At 51.6% G+C, this 22,792-nt stretch overlaps 1 protein-coding gene across 9 annotated transcripts in view; it reads right to left on the bottom strand.

The window, feature by feature from the left end:
- Positions 1-21,585, bottom strand: part of PAX3 (paired box 3) — a 78,510-nt gene extending 56,925 nt beyond the window's left edge. The window contains exons 1-4 of one of the 9 annotated variants that reach the window (XM_083848988.1): positions 21,248-21,585; positions 20,468-20,522; positions 19,100-19,226; positions 18,617-18,751 (exon numbers count right to left, since the gene is read on the bottom strand). In XM_083848988.1, coding sequence (XP_083705114.1) covers positions 18,617-18,751; positions 19,100-19,226; positions 20,468-20,522; positions 21,248-21,570 — 640 coding nt within the window. In that variant the 5' untranslated portion in view covers positions 21,571-21,585. The other 8 variants (XM_083848987.1, XM_083848990.1, XM_083848989.1 and 5 more) reach the window with 8 other exon arrangements.
- Positions 21,586-22,792: the final 1,207 nt, after the last annotated feature.

Here is a 22,792-nt window from a genome sequence, read left to right as displayed (position 1 = left end):
AAAAACGAAGGGATGCCTAACGGAGAGAGAAAGAAGCAGCCCCCGATCAAACTCTGTTTATATGTCAAGCAGCTCCAGAAGAATTAATAGGCATATCTTCACCTCAAACCGTTGCTCAGTTGCAATCAGCTGCTTTGTGCCGTGCTGTCTGCTAGCTCCGAACAGCTCCTAGGACTTGAAGTTAAAGGAGAGGCTGCGGAGCAGACTGGGAACGCCTTGAAGATGTAGCTTGAAAAGGCAAGTGATCCAATGCAAAGCGACTGAGTACATTTATCCACTACTAACACTTCGCAGGTGGGGAAAATACACTGCTGCAGGAAAAAATGAGCACTTTTATTGTTTGCTGTAGCAAGCTTTACGTCCAGGGCCTGACCCAGCGGGGGACGCCAGCCGGCGCCGCAGCCCTGCGAGCAGCCGCGGTGCTTTCGGTCGCTGCGTGCACAAGGCACACAGACAGCAACAACAGGAATTGTTTCTTCACTTCATCTAGAAGAAGCGGCCAACTTCTCCGCTGGACTGACTGGTCAGCAAGCCAGTCTGAAAGAAGAAAAGTGAAAATACAGTTTCTGACATTTTTTTCACAATCAGTCCTCTAAAGGATGTTTTTTGGAGTGAGAAATTCAGGTCTCCAGAGAAGTTGGGTATCTCAACAATTGTTTTCCTTCTGGTTCAGAACGGGGATCTGAATATGCCTCAGTAACAGAAAACCTCTATGGGAAAATTCTTTCTGAATACTTTCACTTCGTCTCAAAAGCAGCAGCAAAAGAGGAAAAGAAATCAGTGCTTTAATCTTTGCTTGCTAGGTGTAAGAGTTGAAAAATTACAAAGTTAACGAATAAAAAGATTTAGCTCCGTAAAAAAAGTTGAAATAAGTGATTTTACATAGACTGAACTCTTCCTTTCATTTTCTCATGAACAAAATGTTGCCATAATTACCGTGATCTGACAGTTTCATTCTCAATGAGTCTGCATCTTCCGAACAGAAAACTGAGCTGAGATTTCCCAATCAGCACAATCTCCAAATAGTATTTAGGAAGACAATAGCACAAAATATTTCAAAGGCTATTAACAGTGTTTGCATGGAGTGGAGCCAGAAAAGTGTCTTAGAGGATATAGCCTAGTTTACTAAATTATCCATCATGCAGAGCATATGCATAGGGTTGGGTTTTGTTTGAAACTTGGTTCTTTTTCCTCTGTAATTTGAAGACTTTAATGGGTGGTGACAGCAAGTCCTCTGAGCAGCAAAAGGAACTTTTCTTAAAATATACATGAAATCCTCCATTTGCATCCTTTTGCTAACTAATAAAAGCAGCTACAGCTTTGCTTAAATGGTTACGAATGCGCCCGTCAGATTTTTCCTCTGGCTGCACCAGCACGGTGCCTGGTCAGACTCAGCTCTGCCCTAACTGCAGCCTCCGTGTGTCTGTACATCTGTACACGTGTGTGACGTGTGTGACACCCAGGGAGCAGAAGGTACCGAGCATTGCTCCAAGGTCTGTAGGACTTGTTACCGAGACATTCAAGGGACTGACAAACAGATCAACAAATACATCAGGCTAAAGTGCGCTTTGCTACCTTACAACAAAAATGTATTAAAAGTGACCAGAAATCTCTCAGAGTTAGCCTGAAACACATGTATTCTAAATTCCATACCTTTATTCTATTGAATTATGTATATATTTTTAAAGATCTTCTATAAACATCAACTAACATTCACAGAGGGAAAAAATGCAGAAAAAAATAACTAAAGCTTAAGACAGACTCCTGTACCTGGCAGTAGAGCCGGAAAGAGCCCTCAGTTATTCAGCTGGACAGAACTGTCTGCGTGGCCAGACTGGGATCTCAGCTACGCCGCTGGAAATCAAGGGGTTTCAGTAAAGGAACAGCTCTGATTTGATGCCAGCAACATCAACACCTGAATCTGGTCTTAAAACATACTCCATATTATGGCATTTGTTCCTGCCAGTTAATCTGAACATCTGTGTGGAATAGATATGTGTAATGCCTCAGTCCATTATTTCTTATTTCACAAGATCAGTTAGGTTCAGTCACTATCTCAAATTATCCTGGTTTCCTCTTTGTAACCTATCAGAATGTATGAGAGTAAATTAAAAGCAGTTCTCTCATTAAAATCAAAATCAGTGATGTACAGAAACATACAGGAAAAAGGAGATGGCAGTGGCTGAAGCTAAGCGTACCGAACCTGCTGCTGAGCTCCTCGCACAGCTCTCTCCCCAGTGACATCAAAACAGAGCCAGATAAAATCCTGGATACTCGGACAACAGGAACTTGTCTGACATTTTCAGGCTTTTATTCCATTTTGATAGGTGCAAAGGCGCATCCCACAGGTGCTTGTGGCACCTACTCCGTGAGCGATGAGCATCTGATGAGCAGCAGCAGCATAAGAATCTCTCCTGGTCCTGAACTTTTCCCTACCTCAATTTCTGGCAAGCTGCCAGTGATTTACATTTGGAAGAAAAATGTGGGTGTTTTTATCCTATTCAATTAGTATTTTCCTACCAGGGATGTCAAAGGCCATTTTATAAAAATAAGTACTTTGGATACATACATAATAGAGACTTAATCGTGTTCAGAAATGTTATATTCAAATAGCAAGAGCTGGAAACATAACTTGGGTCCTACTTACATGGAACGTTTTTGAAGTCTACAGTTCTAAGCTCTGTACAGCTGATGCAAAACCCAACAAATAAAAACCACTATCACCCAATCCCCAATACAAAGGCTGCCAGCCCAGAACAGAACCAGAATCCAAAATACTCCTCTTTCCTTTACTTCTGAAAAACTAAAATCCCACTGACAATGCTGTACCAAATCCAAGCCTGCTGCCCCATTTTTTAGCTCTAATCCCTATTTATTCTTTCACCCTTTTTCCAAAATGGAAGATAAAATTAACTGTAATTGATTATTCACAGACGTGATTTTCAGAGATTTAGATGCCATTATATTATCCTTTCAATACAACAAAAAATAAAAAATGAATAGTACCATGCTTTTAACATTTATTACAAAATCATGTCCATTCAGATGGTTATTTTCCACAACTGCATCTACCTTTGTTCTGTGCTCCCTGCTGAATACAAATACCCTCATTTGCTTCACTGACTTAGAGTCTCACAGCAATGAAGCTGAACTTACCTAAAATCATCAATGCAGTGGTTACCCATCTTCTCTTAGAGGTTTTCCTTGAAAATTTTAATTGAAAAGTAGCAAATTTAAGCAAATCAACAACACGCCAGCTTTTCTCAGTTACCTTCCACTGACAGCTTCAAAGCAGCCCACAGAATCCATCCACAAAAAGCACATTGCACACACACAGCAAACATCGCTGCAGCTGCAAACCTCTCGCTTTCAACCTAAACCTGACAAAACCCAGTTTCCTTCAAATATCCTGAGTGATATCGAGGATGCCCAAGCATGTTTGACAGGCTTGAGCTAAGTGAGAGCATGCAAAAGATATGTCCCACATCATCTAGAAGTTTTGTTTTCCATTTTTGAAGCAATCAGCACAAACTTCATACGAAACACTTTTGTGAAATACAGCACCGCCAGCTCGTTCATAAGTCCTGGTTCCTCTCCCATGCTGAACACAGAGCTGAGTGCACGAGGACTGCCGTGGAAGGGGAGGGAGGCTGCACCTGGCTCAGCAAGACTGTCAGGGCTGGAGCACAGAGCAAGCACACAGACCACCACCAAAACACCAATGCATGCTAGCAGACATGCTTAATGAGGACAGCACACTGCAGCCCCCTCTGATGCTAAAATAAAATACTACATGCTCCGTGAGAAAGGTGCCGGGGGCTCTCCCGCCCTGTGGGTTTGCTCAGTGACTAGCTCCATCCTGGTACATGCCACACTCAGGGGCTGGACAGTATTTACCAAGTATTAGAGCTAAGATGCTGCAATATTTCTTTTTTTTTCTTTTTTCACCAGAAGGTGACTGTCCCTCCCCACTCCCCAGAAGGTGGGCAGGCTCCCATGCACCAGCAGCAGTCAGCCCGTGGTGTCCAGCTGGCTGTTAAGTGCTTGCTGGGACAGTTCCTCTGCTTCAGTCCTGGGAAATCACAGTATCTGCCTCCTGGTAGGCATCCTCTGGTTTCTCTTCTATGCCCATGCCTTCAACAAACACGGACGTGCCAGACACCGCCGCTGAAGTGGCAGTATATTTGTTTTGCATGCCTCCAAACCACAGCCGTGCAGGTAATGCTAAATTGCTGCCAAGACCTGTTTTTAACCTGGGTAAGTGACCCTAGACTGCTGCACTTAACATCATGGAAATAAATTATCAGGTGAAAAAACCCTTCAGAATTCTCCAAACAAAACGATGGTGTAAGGTCACGGTTAAGACCTTTCTCTGGATGTTTAAGTTTAGAGTTTCTTCTTCCCATCACACAAGCAACCCCACTAGAAACCCTGAGGTTTTGCAACATGCAGCCACGAAGTTCAGTGGCTATTTTAATGTACAGCAGCCATATTCTCAGACTAATTACATTACAATACATTGGGGCAGTTCTCCCAGCTGAAAGGCACTTTACAGCGTATGAAACGAGCATTTTATGGAGGCGGAGATATAGGTCACCCGCCCCGGGAGCGGGTCTAGTGAACGGCTTCCCCACCCGCCCAGCCCTGCGTCTTCCCAGCAAGGCAGAGGTGGAACTTCTGAGCCTCTTCATGAATAAGCAATGAAAGCCTTGAGATGGTTCAGTGTAGCAGCTTCCAAAAAGGTGCATTGACTCTGCTGGGGACAGAGGTAGTACAGCCTGGGCGCATCAGTTCGCATATGATCCACTGCCTCCTCTGCAGGGAGAGCTGGCTCCTGGCATAAACAGCTCTCCCCATCCTACCTCAAGAAAAACCTGTCAGGAAAGAAAGAGTCTAGAGAGTTTTTCCTTTGGCCTTTGAAGTTCTTCCTTGGCTGACTGATGCTCGCCCATACATAACTGGAAGAAAAGACTGCCATTGTGCTGCTCTTTACACCAAGCGCATTATTCTCCAGACAAAAGCTTGCGAGTCTAACTTTTAAACACACCTCTCTTTAGGCTGTACTGTTCCTAAACCATAAAATCTTTTTGTTCATTAAAAAATAGACAGCCTTTTCCCCCCTCAGGCAATCTACTCTGCTAGTTAGCTTTTTGTACTACTTTTTGCAAACGGATACCGCAGACGCCCAGCAGTTCGCAGCAGAACAGCCAGTTCCCATCCTCAGAAATACTGCATTTTTCCCCGGTATAGTCTCCAGTCACTTACCCAGCCCAGCTTTAAACATGAAATACAACCACTGTAGGAGCTCGCTGGCTTTGGACGAGACCTGGCAAGCAATCAGTCTCACCGAAAACATCTCCAGCATCTGGCAGCTCGCTGCTGCTCACAGGGTCTGTGCGCCGGGTCAGGGCTGGGGGTTAAGCGAGGAACATGCTCAGCACCTGCCTGCTCTGCCTGGCTCTAATCAGTATTCCCCACTCATGCCCAGGAATGCCAGAATTCCCCAGTTTCCTCAAAAAAATAACACACACACCCTCAAGGAAGGGAGAGGGGGAAAAAATAATAAAGAAAACTCAAATAGTTTAATTAAATTTGGATCTTACCCTAAAGACAATGCAAGTCTTGCTATTGACTTCAAAATCTCTTTGGATGTTTATGTGAAATCTCACATTTGACACTATTAAATAGAAGAATTCTTTGGTGTTAGAAACAAACCCCACAACTTTACTGTTAAAAAAAAAAAATGACTGCAACAATGCCACTTTGCTTGAAACTCTAAAAACTAATAACAACTGTTTTTGTATTAGTAGTTCCCAAAGGCAGGTCTCGCCTTAGTGTGAAAGTTGTACTGCAATTGCACATCTGAAAACTTTTCTTTTTTAAGACCTGTTGACAAGTTCAAGCCAGTTTATCAACTGGAACCAGCTCCTCAGTTTTTGGCTCTTAGCTCCCTGTCTTAGTCACTAGGCTATTGCTCTCTGTCAGGAAGAATTTTTATAAAAAATAGAAAAAATAGTACAGATTTCATTTAAAAAAAAAAGAAAAGATGAAAATCAAACCAAAACAGTCCATCTTTAACCAGTTTCTGTAACACAAAAGGCCACTACTGAGAAGTATTTCTTCTCCAGAAAGATTTTGAAAGCTTATAGTTTTAAACTATTAACAATAAATTACAAACAATATACGTTTTAAACATACTTTTCTTGATTTTGTCTCCTTTTCTGCACAATTTATATTTCTATCTTAAAAAAGGCATTAGTAAAACATCCACTTAAAAAAATGTTTTAAGCAGCCATCTAGCAGTTCTATGCTTCTAGCGACTGCAATAGCAACACCCAGTTCTAGCAAAGAAAACAGCCCGAGACTACTGTGCCAGTCATAACCACATAAATTTAAAGCATTGAATATTTGCTCGGACCAAAAGCTATTTGCATATATATTCAATAGATTTTCCACACCGCATTAAAAAATTTGCAGGCTATTCATATGCAGCCCAGCAAAAAGTACGTACCATCAATGGGTGTACGTGTAAACCCGGCGTGGCTCAGGGCAGACTGAGGCAGCACCTCTGAATTCATTAACTTAACCCCAGACCGTATCACTTATGGACCTGCTTTTGCTGTAAATAATAGGATAAAAACACTACAAATTAGGAGCTGAGTCTCAGTCCATCTCGTTAACATGCACTCACCTGCTGCTGTGACCCAGGGGCTGTGGCATGGCTCTGTCCTGTTACTGGGTGCCCCACAGCATGGGCTGCGGGTGCTCACTGCTCCTTCTGCGGGCAGCCCAACGTCCCCTAGCCCTGCCACCCCCAGCCTGCAGCTCCCCAGGACAGGTTACAATTCTTTCTAGCCACAATACATTTGTTTTAAAACATCATTTCGTCTGGGCATGCAGTTTCGACAGATGAGCTATGGCAGCCGGTGCTATACAACATCTTTGATTTCTGCATCCCAGACATTTGGAAATACCGTTCAGTGCAAAAAACACCATTGTTCCCATTTCAGAGTAAGGAATACACAAAGAGGTAAGGTGCACCTGAAATGGAGCAGCTGACACAAGCAGATATCCTACACGCCAGCCCCATCTCCACTGCACAGGCTGCCAGGACGCACAGCAATAGGAGAAAAAAAAGAAAGAAAAGAGCACAGAAAGCAGAAGGCAGCCGCCTCTTCCTGCTCCGGGGCCATGGCCAGGCGGAGGCCAGAAACCAGGGCGGGGGCACGGCCCCATCCCAGCCGGCTGCAGGCACAGGCAATGCAGGGCACGGCTCTCAGGAAGGCAGAGCAGATTGTACCAACTCAAACCAGTTCTCATCCAAACCAAACCCAACCCTTCTAGCACTAATTATTCTGTGACCGCTTTTTTCTTGTTTGTTTGTATTTAGGGGTATCGCTTACTTATAAACACATTAGTCACCAAGATCACTCTTTCCTACTCAAGAAGGGTATAAAAAAGCTCCCTTGTCCCACCCCAAAGACGAAGAACCACACTCACCACAGCCCAGTCAAAAGACTGTTGAAGCCTATGGAAAGATGCCTTTGGCAGCCCCTTTCCCACAGCTGTGGGAACTTCAGCAGCAAACTAGCACCAGCTGTGCAAGTGGGGGAGCCGTTTAGCCAGGCATACTGGGACCTAAGGCAGCCACTCAAAGAGCTGAATGTCCCCAAGCGCAAATACCACCTTCAAAGCACAACTGTGACCACAATGCCTCCATCTAGAGAACACAGCAGTCCTGTGGAAGCTTCAAACTTTGCGTTAAAAAAATGAGCATCACTTATAAGCATCCCAGAAAAGGGCAGAGGAGGCAGAGCAAGGAGCAGCTTGGGCTGGCAGTCCGGGACGTGAGGGTAGCACGGCCAGCCCTGAGCCATCCCTAGCTCACCTCTCACGCGTTAAAGCTGAAGGCAGTCAGGGAAGCACAATGGGTCCTGTAACCAAAGGTCCCAGCTCTGCAGAACGCACCCAAGGGGCTCCAAGGGCACACCGCTCCTCGACCCCCCTGTGGCTGAACCTGGAGGAGCAGCGCGGAGGGAAAGCCAAGGGCACCCAAAGGAGAGCCACCATCCCTGGTCGTGCCCTCCCCGTGCCCACCACACAGCCTGTTCCTACAGTAGTGATTTTTCTGCATGCTAACACCTGCTACTGGGAACAGGTGAGCCCCTTCTCCATGCTCTGATCGCCTGGAGGATCTCTTTTTTTTCCCCTTACAAATCTTTTCTAGGGTATTTTTAAATTTACGTTTAACTAGCATTATCTGGATTCAGATACTAGGTGTATTCAGGACTCGTTCAATGTGTGCTCTGAATCTTTTTGCCTCTGATATACTCTTCCAGAGCTGACAAGTCTGTTCCTGATGTCAGATTAAGAGAAATATTTATGCCGTCAATCATCGCTGCATCTTTAGCACTGCCAGCACAGCAGAAGTACGGCAACTTTGAGTCCCGGCTTGTTTTAAGTCCTCCCTTGGCCAAGGGACTTCTAAGAGTTGGGAGAAAAATCCTCTTTGTGCCTGTCATAGCTTTGGGTTTGACAACCATTCAAATCGGAGCTCCTGATTCCTTTCCCAAAATCTCATTTGCTGCGTTGATTAGGATCAAAGGTTGAGGGGAGGAATGCAGTTTAGGAAGAAAGAGAGTGCCTCCCCTTGCGATAGCCTTCAGCCAGTGAGGAGCCAGAAATCAAGCCAAGCAAGGCGCGCTCTCCCTGCCATCCTGCCGGCGCTGATGGAGCAGATTGCTTACAGAGCTGCTCCAGCACAGGCCCAGTTGGTTTTTTGTTTGTTTGGTTTTTTGCTAAATCATGTGTTAGAAAACTTTTAAGTGCAGTTCGCTAAAACAGCTCTTCTTGATTTGCTCTACTTGTAATGCTGTATTTTAACTACGCCTACTAGCCATGTCACATCTCTTATTTAGCAGCTGAGACAGACACTTAGTGCTGTAACGTCTTGCTAAGGCGGACAAATGAGCGAGATCCCTCAAATCCGAAATGCAGTGGGATCTTCCTATCAGGGCCATCTTCCACCCTGAGTAACCAGCATGGCCCTGCTGAGAGCAGGGGGCTGTTCAGATGTAAATGATGGTACAATTTGGCCCACAGACCCCTTTTTAACAAACACTGAGAAGGAAATAAGATGAACAAAATGTCTGCTATACGCGGCCATTTTGCAACTTTTGCTGGAAGTGATGATCCCGAGCACCTGCAGGGCCGCGATTGCCCACCACAGACACACAGCACACACCTCCTGCCAGTCCCACTGCGGGGCAGGAGAGGTGGACAAGTCAATCCTTCTGTGGGGTTTTCAAAAGGTAACACTGAAGTACCCAGCACACAGGTCTGACGGCTCCGAATTTGTTAGAAAACAAACCGTGGATGCTAAAGCAACAGGCTTTTGTGTGGCTTTCCGTATAGTTGCCAAATATTTGAGCGTTTTCGCCTGATCCCGTCAAATTGAAAGGGAGCAGGTCCAATCAGCTGTGCTACACCGGGGACGAACCCACGGGGCTTTTTCCCAACTGCAACATTTATTGTTCGATTTTTTAATAGATAACTAGATCGCACCAATTCCTAACCGCTTGCTTGCTGCTATTACTTTCCTGTCCCACAGCTGTTGGCAAAGAGCGCAGCTGAGCCCTATACCATGTGCGTAATAGCCACCATAAGCACCAAGAGAGGCTGGGGCGTGCCATGCCTTGCTCTGTGCCGCACGTGTTATGGAAATATTTGTAGACCTCCCTCCCTCCAAAACAGAGCACCAAAAAGGTTCGGTGCCTACTCACTTAAAACATCACTGCTCCTTGTGCAAATAGTCCTTGGTCAATAACTGCTCCAGATTTGGTGAAGCTGTTTAACTCACTTGTGCGAGGCGAACCCGCAGGACGGTAGTTACCCAAAGTGATGCCTGCTGCTCCGGGGATACTCATGGTCCCCTTCAGTGTCGCTCACACCCCAGCGTCAGCCCACCCGCTGCAGAGGAGTTAGTCATGATTTACACCTTTGATAAATGGAATTCCTGTAATTTGGGGGATTTTGGCAAAACAGACACTTGACAGGATTACATTGTGAAAATAGGCAAATTCTGCACTTCACTTTCTATTTTCCCATTCCTTTAGCTAAACATGTGCCCCCCCTTCCCCCCTCCCCACCTCCATTTGTTGTGTGTTTGCTTTTTTTTCCCCAAACTTCTCTTTTCCAAAACCAATGCATTTTGCTGCCCAAGGACTCAGAGAAGCCTGACTTCCACCTGGCTCTCTCGCCGCTCAGCCTCGGTGGAGGGGCTGGGTGAGCATCGGGGTCCCCCCTGCCCCTCTGCTTGTGCTCCAGCCCTGCAGCACTTCAGACCACACCAACAGCCCTCAGGCCCACACACAAAGGAATTGCTCCTTCAGGGAACGGGACTTGCTCCAGCACCGCACCCTGCTGCCTGCCTCCTGCAAAACCTGCCCATGGCCGTGTGCACCTCGCTAAAAAATGGAGCAATGCAGAGGGGCTGTAATCCAGGCCAGTTACACTGAGCATGCTGGTGCTACTGCCCCACGGAGCTCTATGGATTACACGTCGGAAGAGCAGAGTAATTCGGCCAGGAGACCGTCAAGGTTATTGCTTTTCTGGGGCAGTGTATGGAGCAGATCCTGATTGTATTGGCATGAACAGTCCTGCTCATTTAAACCAGGTGGATAAGGTTTGACGGGGGCTGAACACACTGACTGCTTGCAGAAATGCCAGCTGCAGACAGTTCGTCCCTCATACAACTCAAACCACAGTGATCTATGTGACATTACATCTGATAAAGAAATTACTACGTAGTCATTTTGGGATCAGGCGTTCAACACAAGGCATGCCATAAAGACAAAAATCCTTAAGACAGGTCCATATAAGGCCTTGTGCGTGACAGAAACTTGGGACGTTTGGCAGAAAGGTTACATCCAGGCAGACGCCCATAAAAACAAAATATCAAGAGGTGGAACACACATCACTGTCCTCACTGCAGCTCTCCGCTGCGATGAACAAGTTGAGTCTGTGCACTTCAAGGAAATTTGTGCCTAACCTGGTTTCAAAGAATTTTAACTATTATTGTAGGGCAAGATGTCTTCTAAAGTAGCTGGGCACTTGCAAAGTATGCGCTAGTATTTTATTCAGACAAAACAAAAAACAAAGTGTATTTAAGAAGGGGAATGAGAAACTGATGATTTAAAAAAATAAAAAAAATCCTTTTCAGCTTTTTACTCTGCTGCTTTCACTACAGCATCTGAGGCTCATCCACGTAAAACAAATGCAACACCAGGAGAGGCTCTCCAGCTTTACCTGGCTTCTTACGACTGCTGGTGAAGCTGAACGTCTCTGTTCAGAGGTGCGCGTGGAAGCAGCGGGACCTGGATCTGATGCTCGCAGACCTCCAGCCCTGCTGGAATTCCACAGCATAATTACAAGCCAACATAACACATCGACGCTGCGCAGCCTCTTGTGCTGAGGATGTGGTTGAACAGAGTTTTCTATCTCTGAAGTAAGTAGAGCTCTCCGTACGGCAACAAGGAAGCGATTATTCTCGAGCACTCTTGTTGCCTGTCAGCAACTGCCTGGCCGATCCGACTTTCCCCCCTTTTTGTGAGGAGGGACAGCACAACTATCCTGCCTGATGCGAGTGGGGACTGTAAAATCAAAACTGAGGAAAATGCACAAAGAAATACTGCCAGCTTGTTTGCATGCCCCCTGCACGGAGAGCCCAGCCTTGAGAACTGACAGGCTTCTCCAGCTCCCTTTCTTTCAGTGGCAGCCCCAGACCATTTATCTTTCTGATTTGGTGTAGAAAAAGAAACTTTTTGTATACTACACCCATCAAAAAAAAATACATGCAACTAAATCAGTTTCATTAAAATTCCGTGAAATACACAATTTTTCTCCCATTGTTTTAGTAAAATTTCAGCGCACTTTGTACTAAAACCCATGATTCACACAACTGCAAACCCAGTAATGCCAAACAAAAACCCTCCACAAAACTGCAGGAGTGTACAGTGCATACAGGCAACAGCCCGGGCAAAATAAGGATTCCACTCAAATTTCACATCTCATTAAAGACAATTTGGCCATTAATCCATACGGTTTTAGGAGCAAAGAAGGATTTTCCAGGACAGATAAACTGAAATGATCCTCCTTTGATCTCTGAGGTTAAGAATCAGTTACAATGGAAGATGAACAACACGGGGCAGGACTACTGGCCTTTTTATCTGCAACAATGGCATCAGCAAACAACTACTTAATCAATATTTGGCCAGGGCCACTGAAAACTTCCTTTTCAAATTTTAATTCCTAGTTGTAAAACAACTGTAGGGCAACCAGCAAGATAAGACATTAAACTGACTGCTTAATTGCCTTTTACTGTCCTGCTAGTTATATATGCACATCCTTAATCGCTCTTGAATCTTTATTTACCGGGATGAATAAATGACCTGTCGACAATCACATCAAACTCCACTAACCAAGTAATCTCAGCGCGTGACACACTAACTCTAATGTGCCCACAGTGAGTTTTAATTTCATTACGTTTCACTTTTTTTTTTTTCTAGGGAGAGTGATTTAAAGTGAATTAGTTTAACAGCATGGGGCAGGAGTACTCCAGGGCAAGTAAAGTAAAACGACGCGCTCGCGCTACGCTGAGCGAGGTCTTGTGGTGAGTTATGTTACTGTACATCATTTTTATTAGCCAGAAAGCTCAGCATTTGGGGAACACTTGGAAGTATCCTGCATTTTTATTTACATATTTTGTTCTCTCTGTAGCCACGTTTGTTACATGGGATCTGAAGTGACATTTACATGGAGAAATCCACATTGACTGGGTTGCTCTGATTTATTGCTTTGCGTTTCACTCAATTTCTTCTTAAATTAACCAGAGAGCACTTTGTAGTTCTGCTTCATTTCCCAATGCCGTTTTATTACACAGCCCTGGGGACTCGTGATAATTCATCACTATCAACTTTATTGGCTCCCCTCATCTAAACCCCGTTCCAGCCCTTATCAATAAGTAAACCCAATACAAAACTAAACCTTTCCCGAGTAAATGTTAGATAAAAGAGGCGTCTTGGACAGATACAACAGAAAATTACCAGTTGAAATTGGACCCTGAAAATAATCTCTTCTGGGGATTTCATCAGCATCAACTTTTACTTTCAGCATTAATTTCTAATTAATTTTTTATCTAATTAAAATCGCTGTCTGGCTGCCTGCTGATACCATCGCTACCTTTGTGCAAACACGGCTACAGAAATCCTCAGTTCGATGAGAGTTTTGCCAGTTTCAGTCGGGATTGCAGCCGCGCTCGCAGTCAGCCAGCAGTTTCTCGTAACAGAAGAGGACGAATTTAGGCCCCGTTCCTGCCTGCCCCAGCCACGTGAGCGGCTTTACACACATGAATGGGCCCTTTGAATGGCACTCCTCGCCGTCCCTCGCATCTGATGCTTTCCAACCAACTTTTTTTTTTAAAGTTGGTTGGAAACAGAAATGCTGGGGCCACCTCCTGTTCTTACCCCTGCCATCAGAGTGGTTCCAAAGAGCATTTATCAGTATGGTGATAGGCACTTATATATAAATATATATATACAGGGGTCTGATCTGCAAGCCTGTAAACCCAACTCACATCCCAATCCTGAGCACTTCCCCAGGAGCTGCAGTTGCTCAGCACATTAGAAATCTGCTTTCAAGACAAGCCTGAGCTTTACCATGCTAAATTCCTACTGCTGTCAAGGATTTGGCAATCGCAGCAGAATCCAGAAAGCCAAGGATACAAATCATGGTTTGGGAGCAAGTCCATTAGTTTCCTGCCCCAGTCTTTTCAGAATGACACTGTCTAGGTTTAGTCAATTATCAGTTAAGATTTTCAGAACAAACCAATCAGATGCAAACTTGGGTACAAATTCCAACCAATGTGTGTGAAACAATCCTGATATTTGCTAAAATAAAATTTTTTCTTTGTTCTGGGCACAAGAATTTAGAAAAAAGGGACAGGATGTCCCCGGTGGTACTGCTTGAACAGCTAAGGAAAGTGCTCCTGATATGGCAAACCGTGCAAAACCAGCAGAGAAACCAGGATGTCAGGAGGGGCTGCTGCGGGATGCGGGGAACCTGCACCTTCCCGCAGCCCCTGCTCTCCCCGCTGGTAGCAGCCTGGTCCTAAGCACCAGAGCCCCTGGCCAGGCAGGAGCAGCAAACCCAGAGCCACAGTCCAGTGACGAGCCCTGTGGTGATTTACTTTGTGCAGCACCTGGCTTTTCCACCCGTGTCCTGCTACTGGGACGCGAGGGAAGAAGAGGGAAAAGGCAGACAGACAGCGCAGTTCACACTACCTGCCTCAAGCCAAATCCTGGAGTCACTGGGGAGCTTTTCTTAATCAAGCACTATTTCCCCACCAGCTCTGAGACCCCGAGAGGCAGAATTCTGCTCAAATCGGACGAGCAGTTTTCTTCGACCTGCTGGTGACCAAATATTTAACATAAAACACGGAATGCCAGGCTCAGGAAGGTGCCTGCCTGCAGTCACCGTCCCCACGTCATCCCAGAGGTGACCGTTCACCAGGAGATGTAGTGGGGGGAACACGTGGTGCTCCTCAGACCTAAAACCCACCGGTATTTGACACAGCGAGGACACCCTGTTACCTGGGAGGGGACACTGGAGCAACACCACAACGAGCCCAGCATCAAAATCACAACCAAAACGCCAGGCAGCATCCACCCTGCCCCACGCTTTGCCATACAGCAGGGAGCGGGATGGTTCGAACCGATATCTGATGCCTGCATGGCAATCCCTTCCCTTCACAAGCTGCCTTTATTAGTTTAGCAACCTAAAAATAACCAGCTGCATGGTACTGACCAAACCTAAACAAAACATCTGCAGGCCCAGCTAGCCGCCCCTACCCTCCAGACCATGTGCCACCACTTCAAAGCCCGCGCATCAAGTCGGTAATTGTAACATTGCATCTAAATATTTAAGCTAGGGGCTGGTAGTCGCGTGCCCCATTTACAGCCAGCATCTGTCCTCTAATTCCATTACAGTACAAAGCAAAAATGTTTCCCAAAACTCGCAAACAGGAAAAGCATCGCTCTGCTAGAGGGGCAGCGGCAGCTTGAACTTTGGAGCTGCTGAGCGGGGCTTTTGTGCTGATGTCCTTCTCTTCCCCCCCCTGCCTCCGAGCTCCGGGCATACACGCACAGACATAGGGGTGGTGCCGAAATTGTATTAATGTGAGCCTCGGGCACACAGAAAAAAAAAAAAAAAGAGAGAGAAAAGAGGAAGAGGAGGGCGAGGGGGGAAGGGTTTGGTCCGAGATGAAAGTCAGAAGGAAATAAAGGAGGCAATTTAGTCGGCTGTAGCCTGAATTGCTCTCAGTGCAGCCCAGGGTAGAGGCTGGGGATGAGTAGGGCCCTTTCTGGACGGGCGCACATGACTGGGGGAGGATCAGCCAGGACAGGGCCCGGAGGCCAATTCCGCCGGGCCGGGAACAGAGGCCCCCTTTGAGGCCGGGGGACCCCAGCGCCAGCCCGGTCCCATCCAGCGCCGCCCGCTCGCAGCGGCCCGCGAGCAGCTCCCGGCCCCGTCCTGCCAGCGCTGGAGGCCGCCGGATTGTGCCAGAACACGACAGCGATCCCGTGGATGGGCACCGACCAGAGCGGCAGCTGGAGGTACGGGCAGCTCCCTCGCCTCTAAAAATACACCCTGATGTGCCCAGGGAAGGCACGGGAGTTTCTCTTTTGTGTTCTTTATTCACGGCTTAAGCAGTTAAGAAAAATGTATCGGGCACGCAGAAATGCAGATGTGCTGTTGTAGGGTGATAATCTCACCGATACGCGTTATGACAGCCAGGTTTGGCTTTAAACATACACCCAAAACCAGGGGAGAGGACGACACGGGCAGAAATGCAGAAACGCAGCAGTGCAACATCTGCAAAGGCGTGTGAGAACAAAAAGTTGAAGTGCGTGTAAATAGGGGCTGAAACAGAAATACAGCAGGGCAGATGGAAGTTTACCTACGCTTACGTCTGTGAAGATCAGAGGGAGAAAGCCCAAGCCACATGATGTACCGTTTCTGTCGCACATTTAAAAAATATATATCTCATATTTCTCTTCTCCCTGATCCCGCCCTGCTGCAGGAGCTCCCCAGCTCCCGCACGGTTACAGTCGCAGCCCCACCATCCCTCCGTCCCTCCCTCCGGCCCAGACAGCCCCGGCTCTCCCCACCTCGCCCACGTGCCGCGAGCAGGGGACTCCAGCCACCTCCAGCCACCCCGCGGCACCACGGCCATGGCTGGTGGTGATTCCCAGCTCCGTGCCCCCTGTCCCCTTCCCTCCAGTGATCAGGGCCCTCCAGCCCTGCCACCACAGCTACAGAAAAGGCTCAGGCACTCCAAAACACCACGCTTTTCTTGCTCGGACGGGTGCAGTGCTCCTGCCGAGAGCGCTCAGCACTGAGCTACCCTGCAGGGGTTGTACCGCGCGCTTCAGAAGTGACACCAGGGACCCAAGGGTGCCAGCCCGCCTCTCGGACGCCTGCTGTTGCTCCAGGCCCTGCACGCAGGCAGCCACGATCCTGCGGCACCCACATCCCCAGCAGCACTGCCAGATATTTCAGTAAGAGGGTCGGGCTGCCTGTGCAAATGGCAGACACAACCTGAGGATCTTTATAGACAAGAGTGAAATCCTAGCTCCTCCGCTGGTGACAAGAGTTGAAGCAGAACTTTTGGGGTTTTTTTTTTTGGCCAGATACAGCCAGAGAGATGGACTCATTTTATGTTTTTTGTCTTGCAATGAGCTCTCCGGCGTGGTGTCCCTATAGCACCACGCTATACGTACAGCATGCGTACGGTCACAAATCCGTCCTGCAGCAGCTCTCTCACTGCAGCACCCCACCCACCCCAGTAACAAGCTTAAGGAACAGGCTGGCACCCAGGTAGGTGTCAGCAGACCCTCCCTCCCATCGCCGAACCCTCCCCAAAACTTAGGGAGCAGACTGGATTTGAAGCCGCTGTTTGCACAGAACTGCCTGGCCCCCTTCACCCAACAAAAACCTGTATAAGCAGATGTGGGACAGGGCTGTGCTAGCCCATCTACTCCGGGGGAATTTGGCCGCTGACTGAATGCAAAAGAAGCAAAATAGGACGCTCATTATGGCAGCAGAAGGTAAAGGAGAGGTACATGGAGGGCTGAGGGCAGCCTCGGCACGGGCTGCACTGGGGAAACGCTGCAAGGCAGCGCCCGTGCTCCCAAAACCAGCTGATGGGAGGTCAGGATCCCTGCCTTACAGAGCAGAGTCAGATACTGTGAAGATTTTTCTGAAGTAGAGGGGTGGGTAATATTGATAATATTTTTTCTCTTGCTGTCTCTCTTAATTACTCTGCTCCATAAAGCTGGGATGTTATCAAGGTTCCCTACCTTCTGGTTTTAATCTCTGCAGAGAAATTCAGGAAGGCAGCACAGATAGTTATTTAACAGCTGAGGGCACCGCGTTCAGCCCGTTTTCCCTTGGTGCACATCCCTCGGAACAATTCTCCATTGCAGGAGGTACTGGGGGAAACTGTGACACGCTGTACAGGGGCGGACAAACTGTGCCTCCTGGCCTTAAAATCTGTGCCTCCATCAGCATCTTGTGTGCGTTACACACACCCACAGACACAGAAGACGGAGTTTCCCCGAGAGCTTCAACAACTGCCTCGAAAAGTAAGTTTGGGAAACGCTTTCAGGTCCGTTCCTACGCTACAAGGGGACACCCTTCTTTTAAAGAAAGGGTTTCAGTTGTCCTCTCGAGTGGCGCTCAGCACGTCCAGATGTCTAAAAACGCTACAAACATTTTGTAGGTAAAACCAGCTATTTTTTCCACGGTGGAGAGTCCATAAAACTGCGTGGAGCATCAGCTATTAGGGGCTCATTGAATAATTCATCCCTCATTGCAAGCCCATAATGTCTTTTCTCGGCCTTTTGTGGGGCTGTTTTCTCTTCTTTTCTCCTTGAATTATAAAAAGGTTGCCTTCTTTTGTTCACATCAAGCTGCTGCTAGCTGAAGCTTTGTCTGCGCAAAGCCAAAGTGTGAGTTTCAATGGACTCCCCCCTCTTTGTTTTCCAAGTTCATCTCCAAGTGTAGATTGTGTATAGAAGGCCTTCTTTGTAAAAGCTGGAAAAGTTGTACAAATGTTTGACCAGCTCATTTGCTACTTTTGTCTCGCCTTCTCCAGCGCCTGTGCCTGCGCCGGGCAGCCCCAGCCCCGCCGCCCGGCCCGGCCGCAGCGCTGCGCTCCGCCGGGGTGGGCACCGCCGCCGCGGGCAGCCCCCTGCCCGCCCCCGGGCCCCCCCCGCCCCCTCCCCGAGCCGTCCGCTGCCTTCCCGGCGGAGCAGGGACGGGGGGCGAGGCTCCCGGCCCTGCCCGCGGCTGCAGACCCCGAGCAGCTGCAGCCTGGCGCTGGGCTGGGGCTGGCAGCGCGACCCCCGCCGCCCCCCGCCGGGCCGGCTCCAGCCCCCCCCCCGCTGCCGCCGGCCCCTTCGGGGGCTGCGCCCCCACCGGCTGCTGGGGCCGGCTCGGCACGGCTCGGGTGCCCCGTCGGGACCCGCTCCTCGCCCCGCACGTCCCCCGGGCGTACCTCTCTCGCTGAGGATGCCGTCGATGCTGTGCTTCGCCTTCTTGTCGCCTTCCTCCGCCTCCTTCCTCTCCAGCTCGGCCTCCTCCTCCTCGCCTTTCCCAAACTTGCTCCGCAGGATGCGGCTGATGGAGCTCACTTCGGGGGGAGCGGAGAGCTGGCACCGGGCCGCCCCCAGCCCCGAGGAGCCGAGCCCCGCTGCTGCCGGGGGGCCGCCCGCTGCCCTCCCGCGGCCCTTCCCACCGGGCACCGCTGCCGGGCCGCCCCCACGAGTGGGTTTGTGCCCCGGGCGCGGACGACCGAAAAACCCCACCGCCACCCGGCTCCCTCCTCCCAGCCCCGGTTCGGCGAGCCCCCAGCCGGCCCCAGCCCGGGGGGAGCATACAGGGGGCCCCGGTCGCTTTTTTAATTAACCCCCCCCCGCCGGTCCCGGGGTCCCCCCGCCGCCGGGCCGCCCTCCCCGCACCGCCCCGGGGCTGCCCGTACCCGAGGGCACCGTGTTGCGGTCGCACACGCCGTCCTTCAGCAGCTTGTCTCGGATCTCCCAGCTGAACATGCCGGCGTTTTCCCGCTTGTATTCCTCGATTTTCTTCTCCACATCCGGCGTCGTCACCTGCTTCAGTAAAGACAAGGCAAGCGGGCAGGGTTTGTGCGGCCGGGGGCGGCGGGGGACCCCCGAGGGTCCCGCTCCCTTTACCGGGCACGGCCCCGAGCGCGCCCCGCTTGTGGGGTGGGCGGCTGGAAAAGGGGGGGGGGAGGGCATTACGGATAACAGCGGGGCCATTTAGGGCAGCCCCCCGGGAACCAGAACTCGCCCCGAAAGCCGCCGGGGCCGGGCCCGCGGGGTGAGACGCGGCGGAGGGCGGCGGGGGAGGCGGCCGCGCTGCACGGGCTCCTCGCCCGGACCCATCCGGGGGAGCCGAGCGGGCAGCAGCGGAGAAAAAGTCGCACAATAAATAAATAAATATAGAGGTCTCGGCACCGGGACCGACACGGAGAGCTTTCTCCGATAGCCTCGGGATTTTTAAAATGAAGCCGAGCTCAAACGAACCCAAGATGTCCCGGCTGGGAACAGCCTCTCGTCCGGATAACGCGCTTGGAAAAAATCGCCGCCGATTGAACACCAGAACAGAAAGTTCAGGGTTTGCTACTTTGGAAGCAACAAAGGGAAAAAGATCTACGAGGCAACTTTCAACAACAACAACAAAAAAAGGAAAAAAAAAAAAGAAAAAAAGAAAAAAGAAAAAAGAAAGCTTTGTTTTGGAGGAAACGAAAAGACAAAACGAGGGAAGAGGCAAACCCTGAGACAAGTTTCCCTGTTTCTCTGTGCTACCGTGAGCGCGAACTTTCAGCCGTGTCGCTATAAATACACGCGGCTTCGGAGCAAACAGAAAAATAAAGGGGGCAGGAGAAGGCGCCGCAGACGGACAGACAGACGGACAGACAGGGCACTGCTGCGATTCGCACTGACCCGAGCGGTGCCCGACCCCGCCGAGCCCCGGCGGCCCCCCGAGGCTCCCCGGCCGCCGCGCGGCTCCAGGGCGAGCACAGCACTCGCTAAACGCCCCCCTTCGCCCTCGCTTCGTTTCCTTTTTTTTTTTAATAAAAATATTTTCCTTTTTTTAAAATATAAATATTTTAAAGCATTTTCTTAAATAAAACAGCGGCCAAAGCCCAGCGACAATTCCCGTAAAGGCCGGGACGCAGCAACAGGCAGGGCCGGGCGCACCCCGCTCCCCCCGGCCCCGCTCCCGGCGCATCCCGGCTCGGCCCCGTCCCGGTCGGGCCGTGCCAGGGGGCAGCGGGGCCGAGCCGGGACGTGCCCAGGTTTTGCCCGGCTCCGGAGGGGCTCACCTTGGGCTTGCTGCCGCCGATGGCCCCCGGCCGGATGGAGCCCGTCTCCTGGTACCTGCAGAGAATTTTGGAGACGCAGCCGTGGGACACTCGCAGCTGGCGAGAGATGACACAGGGCCTTATGCCATGGTGGGCCATCTCCACTATCTTGTGTCGGATATGGTTGGGTAAAGGCCTGCCATTGATAAACACTCCTCCGAGCTGATTGACTCTGCCCTGGCCTAGAGGAGTAGAGACTAGAAAAGGAGGGGAGGGGAGGCAGGGGGGGGGGAAACGGCGTTAACGTCTCCTTCGGATCCCGCTGGCTCTCTTTTTGCCGTCGCTTTCTGGAAGGCAACTCGCCGCCCCCCCCCGCCGAGCCGCCCCGCAGCGCGCCCGGAGCCCCGCCGAGCCGCCCGCGGGCAGGGCCGGGCCGGGAGGCTCCACCTGAGCCCCGGTGCCGCCCGCAGGCCGTGCTCCGGCCCGCCGGGAGGGTCACCAGCCCCCGGGGGGGGGGGCACCCAAAAGCTGCGGGGACCCCGCCGAGCAGGGCCGGGGGCCGCCGGCCGCAGGACGGGGCGCGCACCGCTGCAGTGCCGGAGCCCCTTTCGGCTCCGCCAGCCGATTTTCGTTTTCTAACTTTTCCCCCCGCTCCCTCTCCCCCGATCGCCGCTTCCCGCAAGGGCGGCGGGGCTCCGGGACCCCCCCACCCCCGTTCCCCTCCCCGGCTCCCCCCCGCCGCCGGCCGTCGGGGCGGCTACCCCGTCCCGTCGCGGTGCCGGTGCCGATGCCGGGCCTTACCTTCCAGCGGGAAGCCGCTGCGGGGGTAGTTCTGCCCGGCCCCGGGCCGCATCATCCTGGGGACGGCTCCGGCCAGAGTCGTCATCGCGGCGGGCGGCCGGGGTTATATCCAGCGGGCGGCCGGGCCGGGGGAGAGCCGCGCTGTCGGGGGGTCCCCGCCGGCAGGGGGTGGGCGCTGCCGCCGGGGGGCGGGGAGGGGGCAGCTCCCCGCTGCCCCTCGGGCACTGCCCCGCACCGGGAGGGCTGCGGGGGCCGGGGGCCGGGCGGGGGCGGCGTCGCTGTGCCCGGTGCGGCGGGGAGCGGCGGAGCGGGGCCGGGAGCATTTATCGGCTCCGGCCCCGGCGCGGCTCCGCGGCGGCACCGCCGCGATTGGCCGCCTCCGCCCGGCCCGGCCGCGCCGCCCCAGCTGATTGGGCGACGGCCGGGGCTCTCCCGCATCGCCGGCAGCGTGACCGGCACGGCTCGGCTCGGCACGGCACGGCTCCGGCACGGCTCGGCACGGCACGGCTCCCTGCGGCCCGCTGCAGCTCGCCGCGGCACGGCACGGGGTGGCACGGCACGGCTCGGCGCGGGGTGGCACGGCCCGGCTCGGGGTGGCACGGCACGGCCCGGCTCGGGGTGGCACGGCACGGCCCGGCTCGGCCCCGCGCTGGGCTCCCGTTAGCCAGCACCGCGGAGCCGCTCCGTGCCCCGACGGCAGCCCAGGGGCCCGCTGGGCTCCGGGCGGGGGGCACAAGGCCCCGCTGTCCCCCAGCACCCCCCCTTCTCCCTCCCTCCTGTTTATTCGTTTCGCCCCGCAGCCCCTCGCCGTGCCCAAGAAGCCTCCCGGGACCGAGCGGTGCCACCGGGCCCACAGCGGGAGCCGCCGTCGGGGCTCGGCGCTGCCAAACGCCGCCGGCAGGAGCGGCCCGGGGCCGCGGGTGTGTGCGGTACCGGCGTGTGCGGGGGGCTGCGGGCGCTGTGCGGTACAGCCTTACTAACGAGCGTTTGTTCCCAGGAATTTATTGTAGTATTCAAACTAAACTGCTGGAAAAATAAAAGAGGTAAAGTCTGCCTCGGAGCTGAAGTGACCACAGCAGGATATGACGCCAGGAGTGTTGTAAAGCCTGTCTGTCCTTAAAGAAGGTACTATTGTGCGCGGCCTTTTATTTATAACTTGGTAAGTGCCAGCAAACTCGCCTCCTTTACACTCTGAAGTGCCAGCCCGGCTTTCCACAGCGCTCTTTATTTGCAATAGTCTATTCAGCAACTGTCACTCCCGAGCTTCAAGTTATTCAGGACCTTAATCAATCAAAAGGATGAGAATCGCTCAGGTTCCCCCTTTGAAACGGAGCGAACAATGTCGGCCGGGCCGCGGCTCCGCTTCCCCTCCGCCGGGCGCGGGGCGCGGGTCGGGGCCGGGGGCGGGCGCCAGCGACCCCCCCCCGGAGGGAAGGGCGGCGGGGCGGGGGGAAACGGGGAGCTGCCGGCCGGCCCCGCACCGTCCCGCACCGCCCCGCATCGCCCCGCATCGCCCCGCAGCCCCCCGGCTTTTCCAAGCGCTTC

This window comes from Anser anser (assembly GCF_964211835.1).
Source record: "Anser anser genome assembly, chromosome: 9".
In the NCBI taxonomy this organism is placed as follows: domain Eukaryota; kingdom Metazoa; phylum Chordata; class Aves; order Anseriformes; family Anatidae; genus Anser; species Anser anser.
Note: the sequence above shows the minus strand (reverse complement) of the source record. Positions and strands in the feature narration are given on the sequence as shown.